This window comes from Anarhichas minor, unplaced genomic scaffold (assembly GCF_050575085.1).
Source record: "Anarhichas minor isolate MPS153535 unplaced genomic scaffold, ASM5057508v1 ptg000042l, whole genome shotgun sequence".
Lineage (NCBI taxonomy): Eukaryota > Metazoa > Chordata > Actinopteri > Perciformes > Anarhichadidae > Anarhichas > Anarhichas minor.
In genome coordinates this window covers 3555150-3568370 of record NW_027466488.1, presented here as the reverse complement: position 1 = coordinate 3568370, position 13221 = coordinate 3555150, and the positions used below count along the sequence as shown (strand labels likewise).

Here is a 13221-nt window from a genome sequence, read left to right as displayed (position 1 = left end):
AGTAACCGCATGTAGAGCCAGTGTTTTGGACGAGTTTAAAAGAGTCCTAGAGAAGAAAGGGGGATAAATAATGACAGTACTAACAGTAAAGCATAATAAAGGTCTAGTTTTCTTAGGGAAGTGGAAGCTTTCATCTCTCTATAACAATAATGTTCTCAATGAGTCTAGGTCCAGGCCTGTGTTTAGTCCAGGAAGCTTCGAGTGGCAGACTTGAAAGGCTCCAGTCAGACTGTACAGACCTGGCTCTCACTAGAATATGGTATCTATCCTCTCCGCCTCTCCTTTCTTCTCCTCTCCTTTGCTCTCCCCCTCGTCCCCCTCCTCCCACATGATAAAGGTAATGTGGAGCTCTGTGGCTTGCAGTGACAGTAAACCACGGTAAAATGGCTGTCGATGCTCGGCCCCCCGTAAGGCCCCCTGGGTTTAGGAAATGAAGCATTATTTTCATGTTTCTACGTCACGAGCCAGCCCCCTTTGCAGCTGTTGCATGCTTTACAACTCTGTGTTTAGCACATCTCAGCTAAAGCACTCACCGTGCCAACACTCTCATATTTCACATTTCATAAATACAGTTTGTTCATCTTTATTTTCTCTCTCATTACCTGGATTTATATTCATGGATATTTATTTTGCCATACATGTTGAGCCTTCACTTTCTCTCATTGTTTCCTACTTTGTGTGTGAGCCATGTGCGAGAAAAGGGATCTTACAAAAAGTTATTTTTTTACCTCCCTGCCTGTAGACTCGTTTAGTCATCACAAAAACAAAAGAGATTAGACACTCTGGATTAAAATGTGCGGAAGATAACACTTATTTATGCACTCATTTGGACGCCTTTTAATTCCACGTATTAATGAAATCCTGCTTAGAATTTAATTATTTTAGTTCCAGTTTGTTGGGGTTCCCCTGCAGAAAATCTACAATTATATGCTTGTAATTAATTTTTTCCCCTCTTCTTCTTCTTCTTACTAAATCCGCTCACACATTTGTTTTCCGTCCCGCCCACTTCCCTTTATCTTTTCTACACCCACCTCCCCATCGCCTCCCCTCCCCCCCGTCCTTTTCCTCTTTGCCTCAGCACTTCGAGGCTTAAGAGAGGGATGTACCACATGGGCCACTCCCTTCTGACAGCCACCCCTTCCCACAGTGTGGAATGGCACAGTCCTGCTTTGCATAAGTTTCCTCTGAGTGGGTCGTGGTTGGAGGCCAGTACTGGAAGAATTATTAAACCCTTTTGAACGGCTTGGATGTATGTCCAGAGAAACAGCTAGTGTGCTGCTGTAGTGTATGTGTATCACTTAAACTGTTAAAGCTAGAATGTATTGCGCCTACCCTGTCCCAGGAATGGGCAGTAACTCTTTAATGTATTACTACAACGGAAAATCGGTGAGTAGTCTCTTTGGGAATGTGTGTGTTTTAGACAGAGAAGAGCTGGAAGAAGTGTGTGTGTGGCTGTCGGTCTCAGTGTGCTTGTCCATCTGATTGATTGTCCATACCTCTATAATTTTAGTTTTTCATTTATTTTAACATAAAAGCACTGTGTTCCTGTGTATGTGTGTTTGCATGTGTGTGTGTGAATGTGCCTGAGGCTCCCCTCTCTGATTTTCCATTACATCAGTTAATGCTGTGTGACAGTACAATTTAACTTTGTTTTAAACTTAATTTAGCACTCTTTTTTTATGCTGCTTTATAGCTGTGTTAATATGCTAGGCAACACATTCAAAAAAAAAAGTTATGCCATTTTTAAAAACTTTTTCTCATACGCAGAAATAAAACCTTTTGGCAGAAAAGGATTTTTGCAGCCTTGAATTTATTTTGACTGGCTTATTGCTTCAGCTCCGAGACTGTTGAAATAATAACAAGTGGGATTCTGGGAATGATTTAGGGAAAGAGGCTGCCTGTTGAGGTTAGACTTTCCTGTTTGCAGATTGAGCTTTAAGCACGAGTGTTGCTGTTATTCCATCTGTTTTTAATCACATTGGCATTCTTGACGCCACAGGGAGCCTAATGTGATTTCTGAACTTCTCTTTTATTTTTGTTACTCTGAAAATATTTTCTGTGTGAGGAATACTTTAGGAATCATTGTGTGTGTGTGTGTGTGTGTGTGTGTGTGTGTGTGCGCGTGTGTGTGTGTGTGTGTGCGTGTGTGTGTTTGCTGCACTTGGACTTGATGGAACTGAGTTTTCAGTAAAACTTAAGGTATTGATGTAAAGATGTTCGTGGTGCGGGGAAGGTCCTCCTGTGAAATAAATCCTCCTGTTTGTATGGTCAATGTAACTGTTAAAATGAGTGGGCTCACAGTATGAATCTGCTCAAGGACACAGTTCTGACGATGGCTGAATGAGGTCTGTAGTGCATTTCAGTAATCCTTAAGTGATGATCCTGTCCTAAGCAAACTACACAGGCAGATTTCCACCTGTCATTGCCTGTGCTGTTTTTGTTACATAAAGGGCACATGAAGGAAAAATAAAGAGCAGTCTTTTTAAGTTATTGTATTGAAAAGATAATCTTACTCATGCTTGTTTTTCAACTTTTCCTTATAACCTGTTACGGTATTTTCTCTTTGTTCCCGCTGCATAAAAGATGACTTTGATCTTTTTAATACTAAGTATTAACAGGCTTGTGTTATAGTTGATGATGTGGAGAAATTTGATAGCATGTGGAAAGAACGGGCAAACTTAATGATCAAAAGCACTTGTTAAATCACTTTTTTTGTTGCTGTTCTTTGCGAGGAAAAAAGAAAGGTGGCGCTCATTCTTTGCATCAACTTGATCCACGTTCATTTGCTATAGTGCAGAGTTGCATAGCGGGCTCACCATCTGGAGCACTGGGAGAATTCACAGTGGGCCATTGGCTTGTGAGCTGGTGGCACAGAACCAATACAGATGGAGCAGCTCACTGATCTTTCTTCCATTGAGAAAGAAAGAAATGTAATGAAAGCCCTGCAGAGATGTTAGGAGCATGTTATCCTTGTTTTGCTAAACAGAAACAGAAGAAAAGTGGAATGTCATACAATTTGATCTGAAAAATGCAAAAGAGACAACATGTGTTCTTTGAGGCGCCTGTCGTTGTTTTGTAGTGCAACAGGTTCACACTCATTGCCTGAAGCTAATCCTTACCTGTGTTGCACATGCACTGAAGCATGCATGCTTATGAGCATGTGAAACACAAAGTCAGTGTGTGGGGGGGGGGGGGGGGGGGGGGGGGTGTGGTGGTGTATTTACACGTCACACATGTTGTAAGTGGTAAATGAGGTTGCATTGATGCCAAAACCAAATTTTCGTGGTATTACCGACTGGAAGGCGTTATTCTGCGAGCTGGTTGTGCTATTTTTAGAGTACCAGCTTCAGAGAAACTGCTCTGCTGTCAGAATGTGCAGTTGGTTCAAATATGTTACTGCTTAGCTAAAGAGACAGAAAACCATACGTGCTAGAACTACTTGTTTGACTGAAATTGTGCATCCAAATACATATTTATGTGCTTTGGCTTCGGTTAGTAAGATATATTATATATCTTTATATTAAATATAATTTTCTTCTTGTTCTATTTCTACTTGTGAGCTGTTTCCTACCTGTGGTTTAATGTTTACTTGTTAAATATCTAGATATATTCATTTGTTTTTGTGTTATTTATAGTTCCACCAGTTCCATGTAAGTAAATTAAACAGGGTTTTGAAATTTGAAATAATTGTAATTTCAAGAGCTCTATTATTATATAAGGTATTGCCTTTCCTGACTAATACACTTTTAGGACAGTAAGATTTTTTGAAGTGAAGTAAAAAAATTAATAAATAAACATATAGCATTGGTAACGTCTGCATCTTGCGTAACACATTATTCCTCATGTCAAACTAACTTTATCGATCAAACCATCTCACGAGTGAGTGTTGGTCTTTTTCAAGGCGATAGTTTTAATGTCACAGTTTAACCAGTTTAACGCATGACAATACTGAGCCCTTTTTTTCCAGATAGAAATGGCAAGTATTACACAAATGTTGAGCAACGCCCCTCCAAGCAGGCGGAGCAGAGCAGTTGTTTGAAGAGGCATTGTGTCTGTCGTGCATACTAAGCCTCGCAAGTGTGTTGGATTTGGACTTGAAACTAAATTCCCCAGTGTTATGGTTCGATTCCAAATAGTGACATAGAGCACTTTGAACTCTTCTCTTTGAGCTTCTTGGCCGTACGTCTTATTTTCCTACGTTTTATTTTTTGGGGAATTTCCCTTCTTTTCCTGTTATTACGTTACATCCTGAGTGCAAGTTGACAGCTAGTGTTTTAACACTAAATATTTTGATCAGGGGGTGAAGGTGTACACTAGGATATATTCACTTCTCAGCCAAGAAGTGAACAAATAACTCAATACAGCATCTTTAATCTGGAGCAGGTTATTTTTCACCAACAGCTCAAACTGTTTCTACCGTCACTAACTGAAATCACAAGTCCTCATTATGTCACATTCACTTATCAAGAGGGAAAATGATTACCCCATTGTTTGCCTTACTAATTTGTTAATTCAGTGTTGTGTAACACAGGGATACTTGTTATACTAGTGAGCCTGAGTTTAAGAAATGTGAACTGGGTACAGAAGGGAATTTATTTTTTAATAAAAAATACCTGCTTATGCTCAAACAACTGGTGTAGGTCTGTGTTGGTGTGCTGATCCGTGTGAGTGACAGCTTTTAATTAATGGTCTTGTAAAAGGAAACCCAGGTGGGCCCTCTCTTCCATAGGCTGGCCGAATGAGGCACCCAGTGTTCGGGGATGGTTTATTAATGCTTTGACTGGTTAGCCCAGGGTAAAAAGGACAATTAGCATTATCCACCGCCATATGCTGCACATTGAGCTTCTGACAGAGGCAAAAGACAAAAGCCCGTGCTCCTGACCTGAGATCTCCATGGAACTACTATCAACCCTGGGCACATGTGTAAACCAGAAGACCCATGAGAGCTCCACCCCTCCCAGAGCACTTTAATTACACTCCCAGGCAACAACACACTGGAGTCCAGCTCACTCAGCAAAGCCACACAGCACTGCGTCTCACTCAGGCTGCACTCTGTATTGATATTATGTTCACATGTGTGCCGCGTGTGCGAGCAAATAAATTTATATACTTTGGTTTTGTGGCACATTTTCCATCAGCGCTGTGTCATAAAACAAGTTAAGCAAGTAAACAACCTTTGTGGCCGTCATCACATCCGCAGCCATTAGGAACCAAACTCTCTTCCAACGCGGGCTGGAAATGTGCAGGTGGAATCGAGCTGGCAGGTCTGGCTCTGATTAGGGTCATCCAGTCCTGTCTGTGGGACGATGAGTTTGTTTAGACCTTCTCTCCCGCATGCTCCGTCTTTCTCCCTCACCCTCCCTCCCTCCGTCTGGAGTGGATGAAGTCAGGGACCACATCACTGGTGTTTGGCCTCCAGTCTCTTTGATCCTCCCGCCTTGCTTGGCACACACACACAGCTGTACAACAGCATGCCCATTGTGCCTCTCCTCTCACTGTACCGCCACCAGCTTGCAGGTAGAAATATGAGGAAAGCAGAGCAGGCTGTTTTTGTAGCCTCTCTGTTTTTCTGCCTCTCTGGGAATGCTGTAATTTGTCAGGCATTTAGTCTACGCATGTAAGCGGGTATCATTATATTTCCATTAGAGGTTGCTCTGAAATGCAAATACCCCTGATAATCCACTCCTCCTCTCCCCAGCTTGATTGCTTGCTTGTCATTAGAGTGTGTTTGTGGTTTTTAGGGCTGTATCTGCAGTACATGTGTTTTTATCACATACTTTTACGTACCCAAAATCTTAATTGTGATATTTAACATGAATTAAGATTCAAAACACGACTTGTTTTTTTTATAGGTTTCAGCGTCATCATTCTTCACAATAGTGTTACATTATGGCGTCACTGTGTGGTGGGCCGTAGGCTATCTTACTAATCACATTTATGTTCTCACGGCAGGTGTACGCACCATCTCCAAACTCAGAAGACTTCAACAGAGATGCACCTTCCTACTCTTCTCCTAAACCCTCCAGCAGTATGTTCGCAAACACGTTCTTTGGTAAGTTCAAAAAGCATGTTTACAATCTGATTCTTACACCACAGGTCTTAACAATTCTACTCTTATATTCCAATACTTTATGTTTTTGTTTTGAGTCGATAAAGTCTTTGTGTTACTATATAAAATTGAGGTCTATGCAAAGTATGAAGTAGGGTTTTTTCATGGGGCTTGTTTTTTAAGAACATAATTTGTAAATTTGTCATCATTTCATCATCAGTGTCAGTTATCACAGTGACATGCAAAAGGCTAGTTTACAATAATAAACTGAAATGATTCGTGTATTATCTTCAGATGGCACCCACAGTTCGTCTGACCCCTGGAACTCGTCCAATGGGATCACTCAGCCCGGCTACGGAGGAATGCTCGCCGGATCTTCATCTCACATGCCACAGTCAGGAAACTACGGCAGCCTGCACTCACACGACCGTTTGGTAAGCAGCACCTCTCAGCTGGTGATATAGCTAATATTGTAAGCATATGAATGCAAGTGATAAATGATTGTTATTAACTTTATTTTGCATCACATTAACATAAGAGATCTAATGTGTACAGCATGTCAATTATTTTTCAGCCCTCCACCCGCTCGCAGTTAGTAGAGTGTGTGTGCGTCTTAAGTTGTTGTCTGGATATTATCAGTGAAGACACTGCTGACCCTTTTTGTCAGTGTTTGATCTCCGCCTGCCTGCCTCAGCTGGCTGGGCATCACAGGGAGCCTGCAGATGCTGCCTGCCCTCTCTTTATCTCTGTCCCTCCCCCCAGTAACTTTTGCTTTATCACAGCGCGGGAGATGTCAGGCTGAATATACAATTCAGGGAATAAATAAGCTCTCTCTCTCTCTCACACACACACACACACACACACATACATTTACATTTGTGACTGAAAAAATAGCTTTTTTTTGTATGTTTTTTTTTATCTTCCAGAATTACCCCGCACACTCAGTCTCTCCAGACATCAATGCCAGTCTTCCTCCTATGTCCAGCTTCCACCGAAGCAACCCCAGCACTTCGCCATTCGTCACCGCAGCACACACCACGTCCGTCAATGCAGTCGATGGGGTCATGGGTAAGTTCTCGTGTTAACAGCTCAGCTACCTGCTCACTGACTAATTCAATGCCTCCGATGTAATCAACACTGAACATCCATTCTGTAAAAGTAGTGAGTCAGGCAGTTAGACAGCTGCTTTGTACACCGTGACCACTCGTCATTTGTCTGAGTTTGCTGTCACAAAGCCTCCCTCTGTGTTTTCTTAGCTGCTGCAAATCGGGGGACCACCACTGGAAGCTCACAGACTGGAGATGCATTGGGCAAGGCTTTGGCCTCGGTGAGCTACAACCCCACATTTAACTTGGACTTCAGTTTATTCCTTCATGCCATCAATGAGTGTTTCAAAGCGCACTAGTATCCTGGTTTTGGGTGTTGTCCTTGTTCAGGATATGATGTTTGCATGGAACGAGAGAAACCTGGTGATTCATATCACTATGTATGTGATTCTAACAGTATTCAAGTTTCTGATAATCACCATCTTAGTCATCATGTTCAGCACCAACAAAGAACGTATCCTGGTTTCTTTTGGAGTACTCCAGGTAGCATAATCAGGTTTCTCAAAACCAGGATATGGGGTTTACATTGGCAATATGTGACAGGCATACTCGGAAAAACCTGATCATAGCCAGGATACCCGAACACATGTAAACACACTCAATCTGTCTTAAGCATTTGCTGTCAACCACACAGAAGTCTCTGCACCTCAAGTCTGACCTGCTCTCAGAGTCTCATGTCTTCTCTGCACTTCCCTCAAATTATTTTGGATTTCTCTGCAAAATAAAATAATGGTCCGTTTTCTGTCTCTAAAGAAGTTGACCTCAGTAATCATGCAGGGAATTAAGTGCTATACTGACTGCTGATTAAAAAAAACATTTGTAGTTGTTTTTTTGGCCTAAGCCTGGATAATTGTGGGCTTAAACTAAGAGCATTCAAGAAAGGGAATTGTACATTGGAAATGCTCCTAAAGCCAGTGGATTACACTTCACTTTGGAAAACCAGCCATGAATATCTGTGACATCCTGTCATGTATCGTATTAAGTGTTTAATTCGCTGTAGGAAATGTGTCTTGCTTACTTGCTTACACACATCAGCTGATCGATTCAGTCTCTTTTATGTACAACGGAGCCCTAAAGCTCCATCATATCATAGTAGCAGTATAAGAGAAACTATTTAACAACATACTCGTTTCACTCAGTCCTCATTTTCCACCTAAGAAGGAAATTTTCCCATTTATTAAAAAGGAAATCAACAGGTTTAACATTTAATAACCTTGAACCTAAATTTGAGTGAACAGGTATATGTGACAGAGCTGAAACACAGGGAGTAACTCTTTGAACTGATCAAAATGACAACGTCTTAAATTGTATAGAAATGTAGAAAGTATCCTTGAAGTTAGCATAAAATAATGGGCAATACTTATCTTATCCCAGTACTTCCCTTCACAGGTCCCCAAACGGTCTAATTGGAATAATATTCTGTCTCTGGGATTGTATTTGTATTTGTTTCCATATATCAGATTGAATATATTAAATTCCGCTTTATTACATGCTGCTTTTGAATCTAAAAGTCTACACTTTCAAACAAATGTCCTTAGATTCTGTTAAACATAATAATAATTAAGCGTAGACATAATTTGTGCATTGACACTGGTATTGGATTTTGCAAAATCCAATACCAGTGTTATTTTTTTACACGCCCCAGCAGAAGAAGCTTTACGTTCAGGAGGGATATCTGTCATCAGTGTAAAGACAAACTATGAGAGTTTGGGGATGCTAATAACAAATTAAGTCCTTTATATTTGCAGACTCAATTCTATTAGCATGACAAAGCGGGAGTGAAATGGACCCGGTTGGACTGGGGTGGGGGTGGCTGGATGAAGCAGGGGGCACAGGGGAGTTTATAACTGCTGTGGCTCAACTCCACGGGCCGCCCTTTGTAGAGCTTTTGTTCTTCGCCCTTTTAAATTGGCCGTGCTTATTGGCCCCATGCCGCCTGCGGGAGCGTGACTGATGATGAGGCGGGGCTTTCATTTATTCCAGTCAAATAAGCCATGTTTCATTTTGAATGCAGCGTTAGTAGCCAGTGAGTGAAAAGAATAGAAAGTCATATATTGTCGGGTCAGAAGTCGCGGTAATAAACAGCTGGCTTTTGAGAAACTGAGAAATATTGGGATATACATATATATATACATATATATATGTTCTCAGAGTGTAGAAAAGCAAAGATAGTCTTTTCTCCCTTTCGACAACAGTCAATCCCTCCTCCTCTACACTTCAATGTAACCTCCATCCTGATTCTCCAAGTTGATTGAAAAAGTTAAGCCCAGAGATCAAGATTGAAAAAGGAGATTATTAATAATGAGTGCATTCTATCATCCCCGCAGAAGTCAGACGGTTTCCTGCGAGCTCAATTTGATCTTAACTTGGAGGAGAAATCTCTGTGGATCTGCGTTTTTTTCTCTCTGCTAATTAGTCAGGATGCACCAGTAATACCCTGAGTTCCCATTATGGCACAATATCCTCTTATTACAGGAGGGGGAAAAAACAGGGATGTGAGGGATGTGTTTGTGCTTTAATCCAGCGTTTGTTTAAACAAGTGAAATCCCTGTGGAAGTTCATGTAATCTCCTCGTTCCCTTGTGATTCACATATCATCCTGAAACTCAATGACCTCGTATGTAACCAGCAAAGGATGCATTGACACAACGACGTTAGTGTAGAAAAAACGCTGAAGTAACTCAACCTTTACTTATGGCAGAACACCAAGGCATCTGCACAGTCGACCTCTTCATAGAGTTTACAAACATACAGAAATACATCATTTGAATCATACTAGATTTTGATATATGGTTCACAATACAGTATCTGGTGCAGCCCTTTAAGGTTTACTGTCATTGGCTGAACAACCTGTTACATTTGTTTATTTATTGAATCATTAAGATATGAGCATTTCAGATACATGTATCTTTGTTTCCTGTAGTGATGAGGGGGATTGAACTTTATACTTTAAGTAAGGTGTCGCTGTAGTATTCATATGTGTTACATGCACAATACTAATGTTTTTTTTATAAATTGACACTAAATGTTGACTTGAATTAAAAAGACTGTTACATATAAGAAAAGCATTAATGACGAATGCTACTTTTCTCCCTTGCTCTCTGCTCCTACAGATTTACTCTCCTGACCACACTAGCAGTAGTTTTCCATCCAACCCGTCGACACCTGTGGGTTCTCCTTCACCTCTGACAGCCACAGCAGGTGTCGCCTCAGCAGGCACTGTGGGGACTGCTGCCGGCCCCCCGTCTGGAAGGCCAGGTAGAGCACCATTGTTGGATTTGAATCGCATGCACACCTCCTATGCAGCAACACCGGATATTAACAGTAGAATAGAACATGTACTTCTCTAAAACTACTTTATAAGTTTCAGTGACAGACAGAATTACTGTAGGCCTCGACCTGGAATAGCCAAACTAATTCAGAGGCTTTCATGAAGATGGCTTTCTATTAATTTAATTACTTTTACTATGTGGTGCATTAGTTGGATTAATTAAGCCTAAGCAGAGTGAAGTGTGGAGTTTTCCCTAAAACTTAATTTAATACCCCTTTTAGTTGTGAAGGAGCTCTAATCATTCTCTACTCATTCTCAATGCTTTATCTATGCCAGGGCAGTTAATGGCCTTATAAAAAAAAAAAAAACATTAATCCATTGTAAAAGAAAGCTTACATTAGTCTTGAAATTGTACAAAAAATGACGCTTTTTTATTTCATTAAATGTATTTGTTGTATGCACAACAAACATTAATCTCACGCAAAGAGAAGAGATGCTTTGTACTAGAGATGTACTGATCCAGCTGGATGGAGTATCGTGACAATGTGCCCATCTGGTATTGAATGACATTTTTTTGATAAATAACAATTCAGTACATTTATATCTATGTATTTATTTGTTGTATTTTATTTTACAAAGTTAGGAAAGCAGTGTTTAAGTCAAGCCTGTTGTTTCTGCACACATAAGAGAATGGTCCCAGTCTCTTCCACACAGTGAGGCATACAGCTGATTAATTAAGCTCGGAAATCAAATCGGTGCTCGGTATCGTCCGATACCCAAATCTCAGGTATCGTAAAAAGTCGGATGGGTGCATCTCTACTTAATACCAACTCTACGTTGTTTAGGCTACTTGCTGCTTTCTATCTGCAGTCCCTCTCAGCTCCCTGAGTCCCTGATGTGAGTTGCACTAAATGCATGAAATCCATGTTGAAGGTAAAAGTTACACCTGCACCTTAAAATGGTGCCTGATTGGCTGGTTCACTGTCCACAACACAAATCTTTATTTTCATGACCGAGGGAGCTGCTCCGCATAGACACCCTGTGACATCGTAGACCAGATTTGGCTCTCAGATTTTTGGAAGGTCCTTGTTCATGTTCATGAATTGATATCTAGCTGAAGTGTTTTTGGAATAACATTTAAGTGTTGACTCAGACAGGACTTTGTTTTTAAGTGATGGAAATTAAGTTTTAATGACAAGTCCTGGAATGACAGTGTAAATTGAAAAGACTGGGGCTGTGGCTTTGACGGTGCTTAAGGATTGTAAAATGTTGTAAAAAGCTTTTGAGATGTATTTTTGGTGGTAGATTTATTATTACATAATCCTTTTTTCCACACAAGTGCTTGGCAGTTTGTGTTTTATGTCTGCTTACATTTTTGAGGATGGACAAGCCTCCGTCTGAATTTTATTTTTTATTGTTCAACAAATGCAAGAGGACAAACCCATACAGTTCAGAGAGCAGAGGAGGTTCCTGTTTGTGAGAGACTGGGTTTTCACAGTAAGAATGATATGGATATGGAGAATATGGATTGTCAGACGTGTTGACAGAGGTGAGAGAGTAATGGAAAGTAAACGAGGGGAGACAATAAGGGAAAGCCCAGCGTGTTGTTTTAACGGGCAGTTGTGTCATGTGCTGTAATGGAGTGGTGACAGCTGTCTCTACGTATGCCCCCCCTCATCCTCAGCTGTTGCCCTGCCCCACGGACAGCTGTTGTCCCCACACACACACACACACACACACACACACACACACACACACACACACACACACACACACACACACACACACACACACACACACACACACACACACACACCACGCACACAAGCACCCAGACCAGGCTGCAAAAGGCCTCGTTTATCTGCCAATGGATGAAGAAGGGTCGCTGTGACTCAGCTGACGATGAGGATTATGACGGCCTCACCAAGGGAGATCCCCCCTTTTGACCTATTTACAGTACAGCATGCCACCACACCTGGCAGCAAAACAATATCATTTATAGTTTTGTTTATGTTGTAGTATGCAATGTCACTAGATGTTCTAATCAGTGTTTTTATTTAACATAAGTAGTCAAGTTCAGTGTTTATTTTAATTAATGTAAGAAATAGGAAAACACATTCTGCAAAATGAATACTTCTGGGATCGTAGGAAATGGATATTGTGTCGCTAATTATTCACTCTCATTATGCTTCTGGGGTTAGAAAAAGAACGATACTTTAAAATTGGCACATTTTGGCTCGCTGTTGAAAATCCATTCATCATTAGGATTACACCAATAAACAGCACATAACTCAAGACTGGTTTGTTCAATTAGCCCTCTCCTGTGCTCGTGGGAAATGGAGAACAGAGCTAATTTTTCATAGCCGCCAGCCAGCAGAGGCTCATGTGAAGCTTCTGTCTCACTCACCTGGGAGAAAGCTGATGTTTAATTTCCTCTGTCAGAGTCACTTTTAATAGTCTGTTAATTAAAGTCTGATTTAGGCTGTGAGTGTAAAGAAACATGAAAACTCCTTTACAGAAGTTTAGTGAGACATTTCCTGGGAAAGAATTAAGACAAAAACATATTTCAAACCATTTCTCGAGTCAAAAATATACATTTGCTTTCTTTTTATGTCAGCGTTATTGTGCTGCTTTTGAAAACCATGGTGTTAAGTTATTATGGGTTTTGTCTGACCACATAAGCCTTCATTTGTAAAAACAAACATTGAATTAGTCTGCGCACACATGGGACTCAAATACCATTCTACCCTTTGTAGCCTTGCTACTATAAGAAGAATGAGTTTTTTTAAATTTACC

General features: G+C 40.8%; 1 protein-coding gene across 3 annotated transcripts in view; it reads left to right on the top strand.

Moving 5' to 3' along the window:
• tcf12 (transcription factor 12) overlaps positions 1 to 13221 on the top strand; it is a 73250-nt gene that overhangs the window by 49061 nt on the left and 10968 nt on the right. For all 3 annotated transcript variants that reach the window (XM_076110149.1, XM_076110147.1, XM_076110148.1), the window contains exons 9-13: positions 5953 to 6052; positions 6344 to 6483; positions 6976 to 7117; positions 7306 to 7376; positions 10268 to 10412. In XM_076110149.1, the coding sequence (XP_075966264.1) occupies positions 5953 to 6052; positions 6344 to 6483; positions 6976 to 7117; positions 7306 to 7376; positions 10268 to 10412 (598 nt within the window). The remainder of the gene's footprint in view (positions 1 to 5952; positions 6053 to 6343; positions 6484 to 6975; positions 7118 to 7305; positions 7377 to 10267; positions 10413 to 13221) is intronic.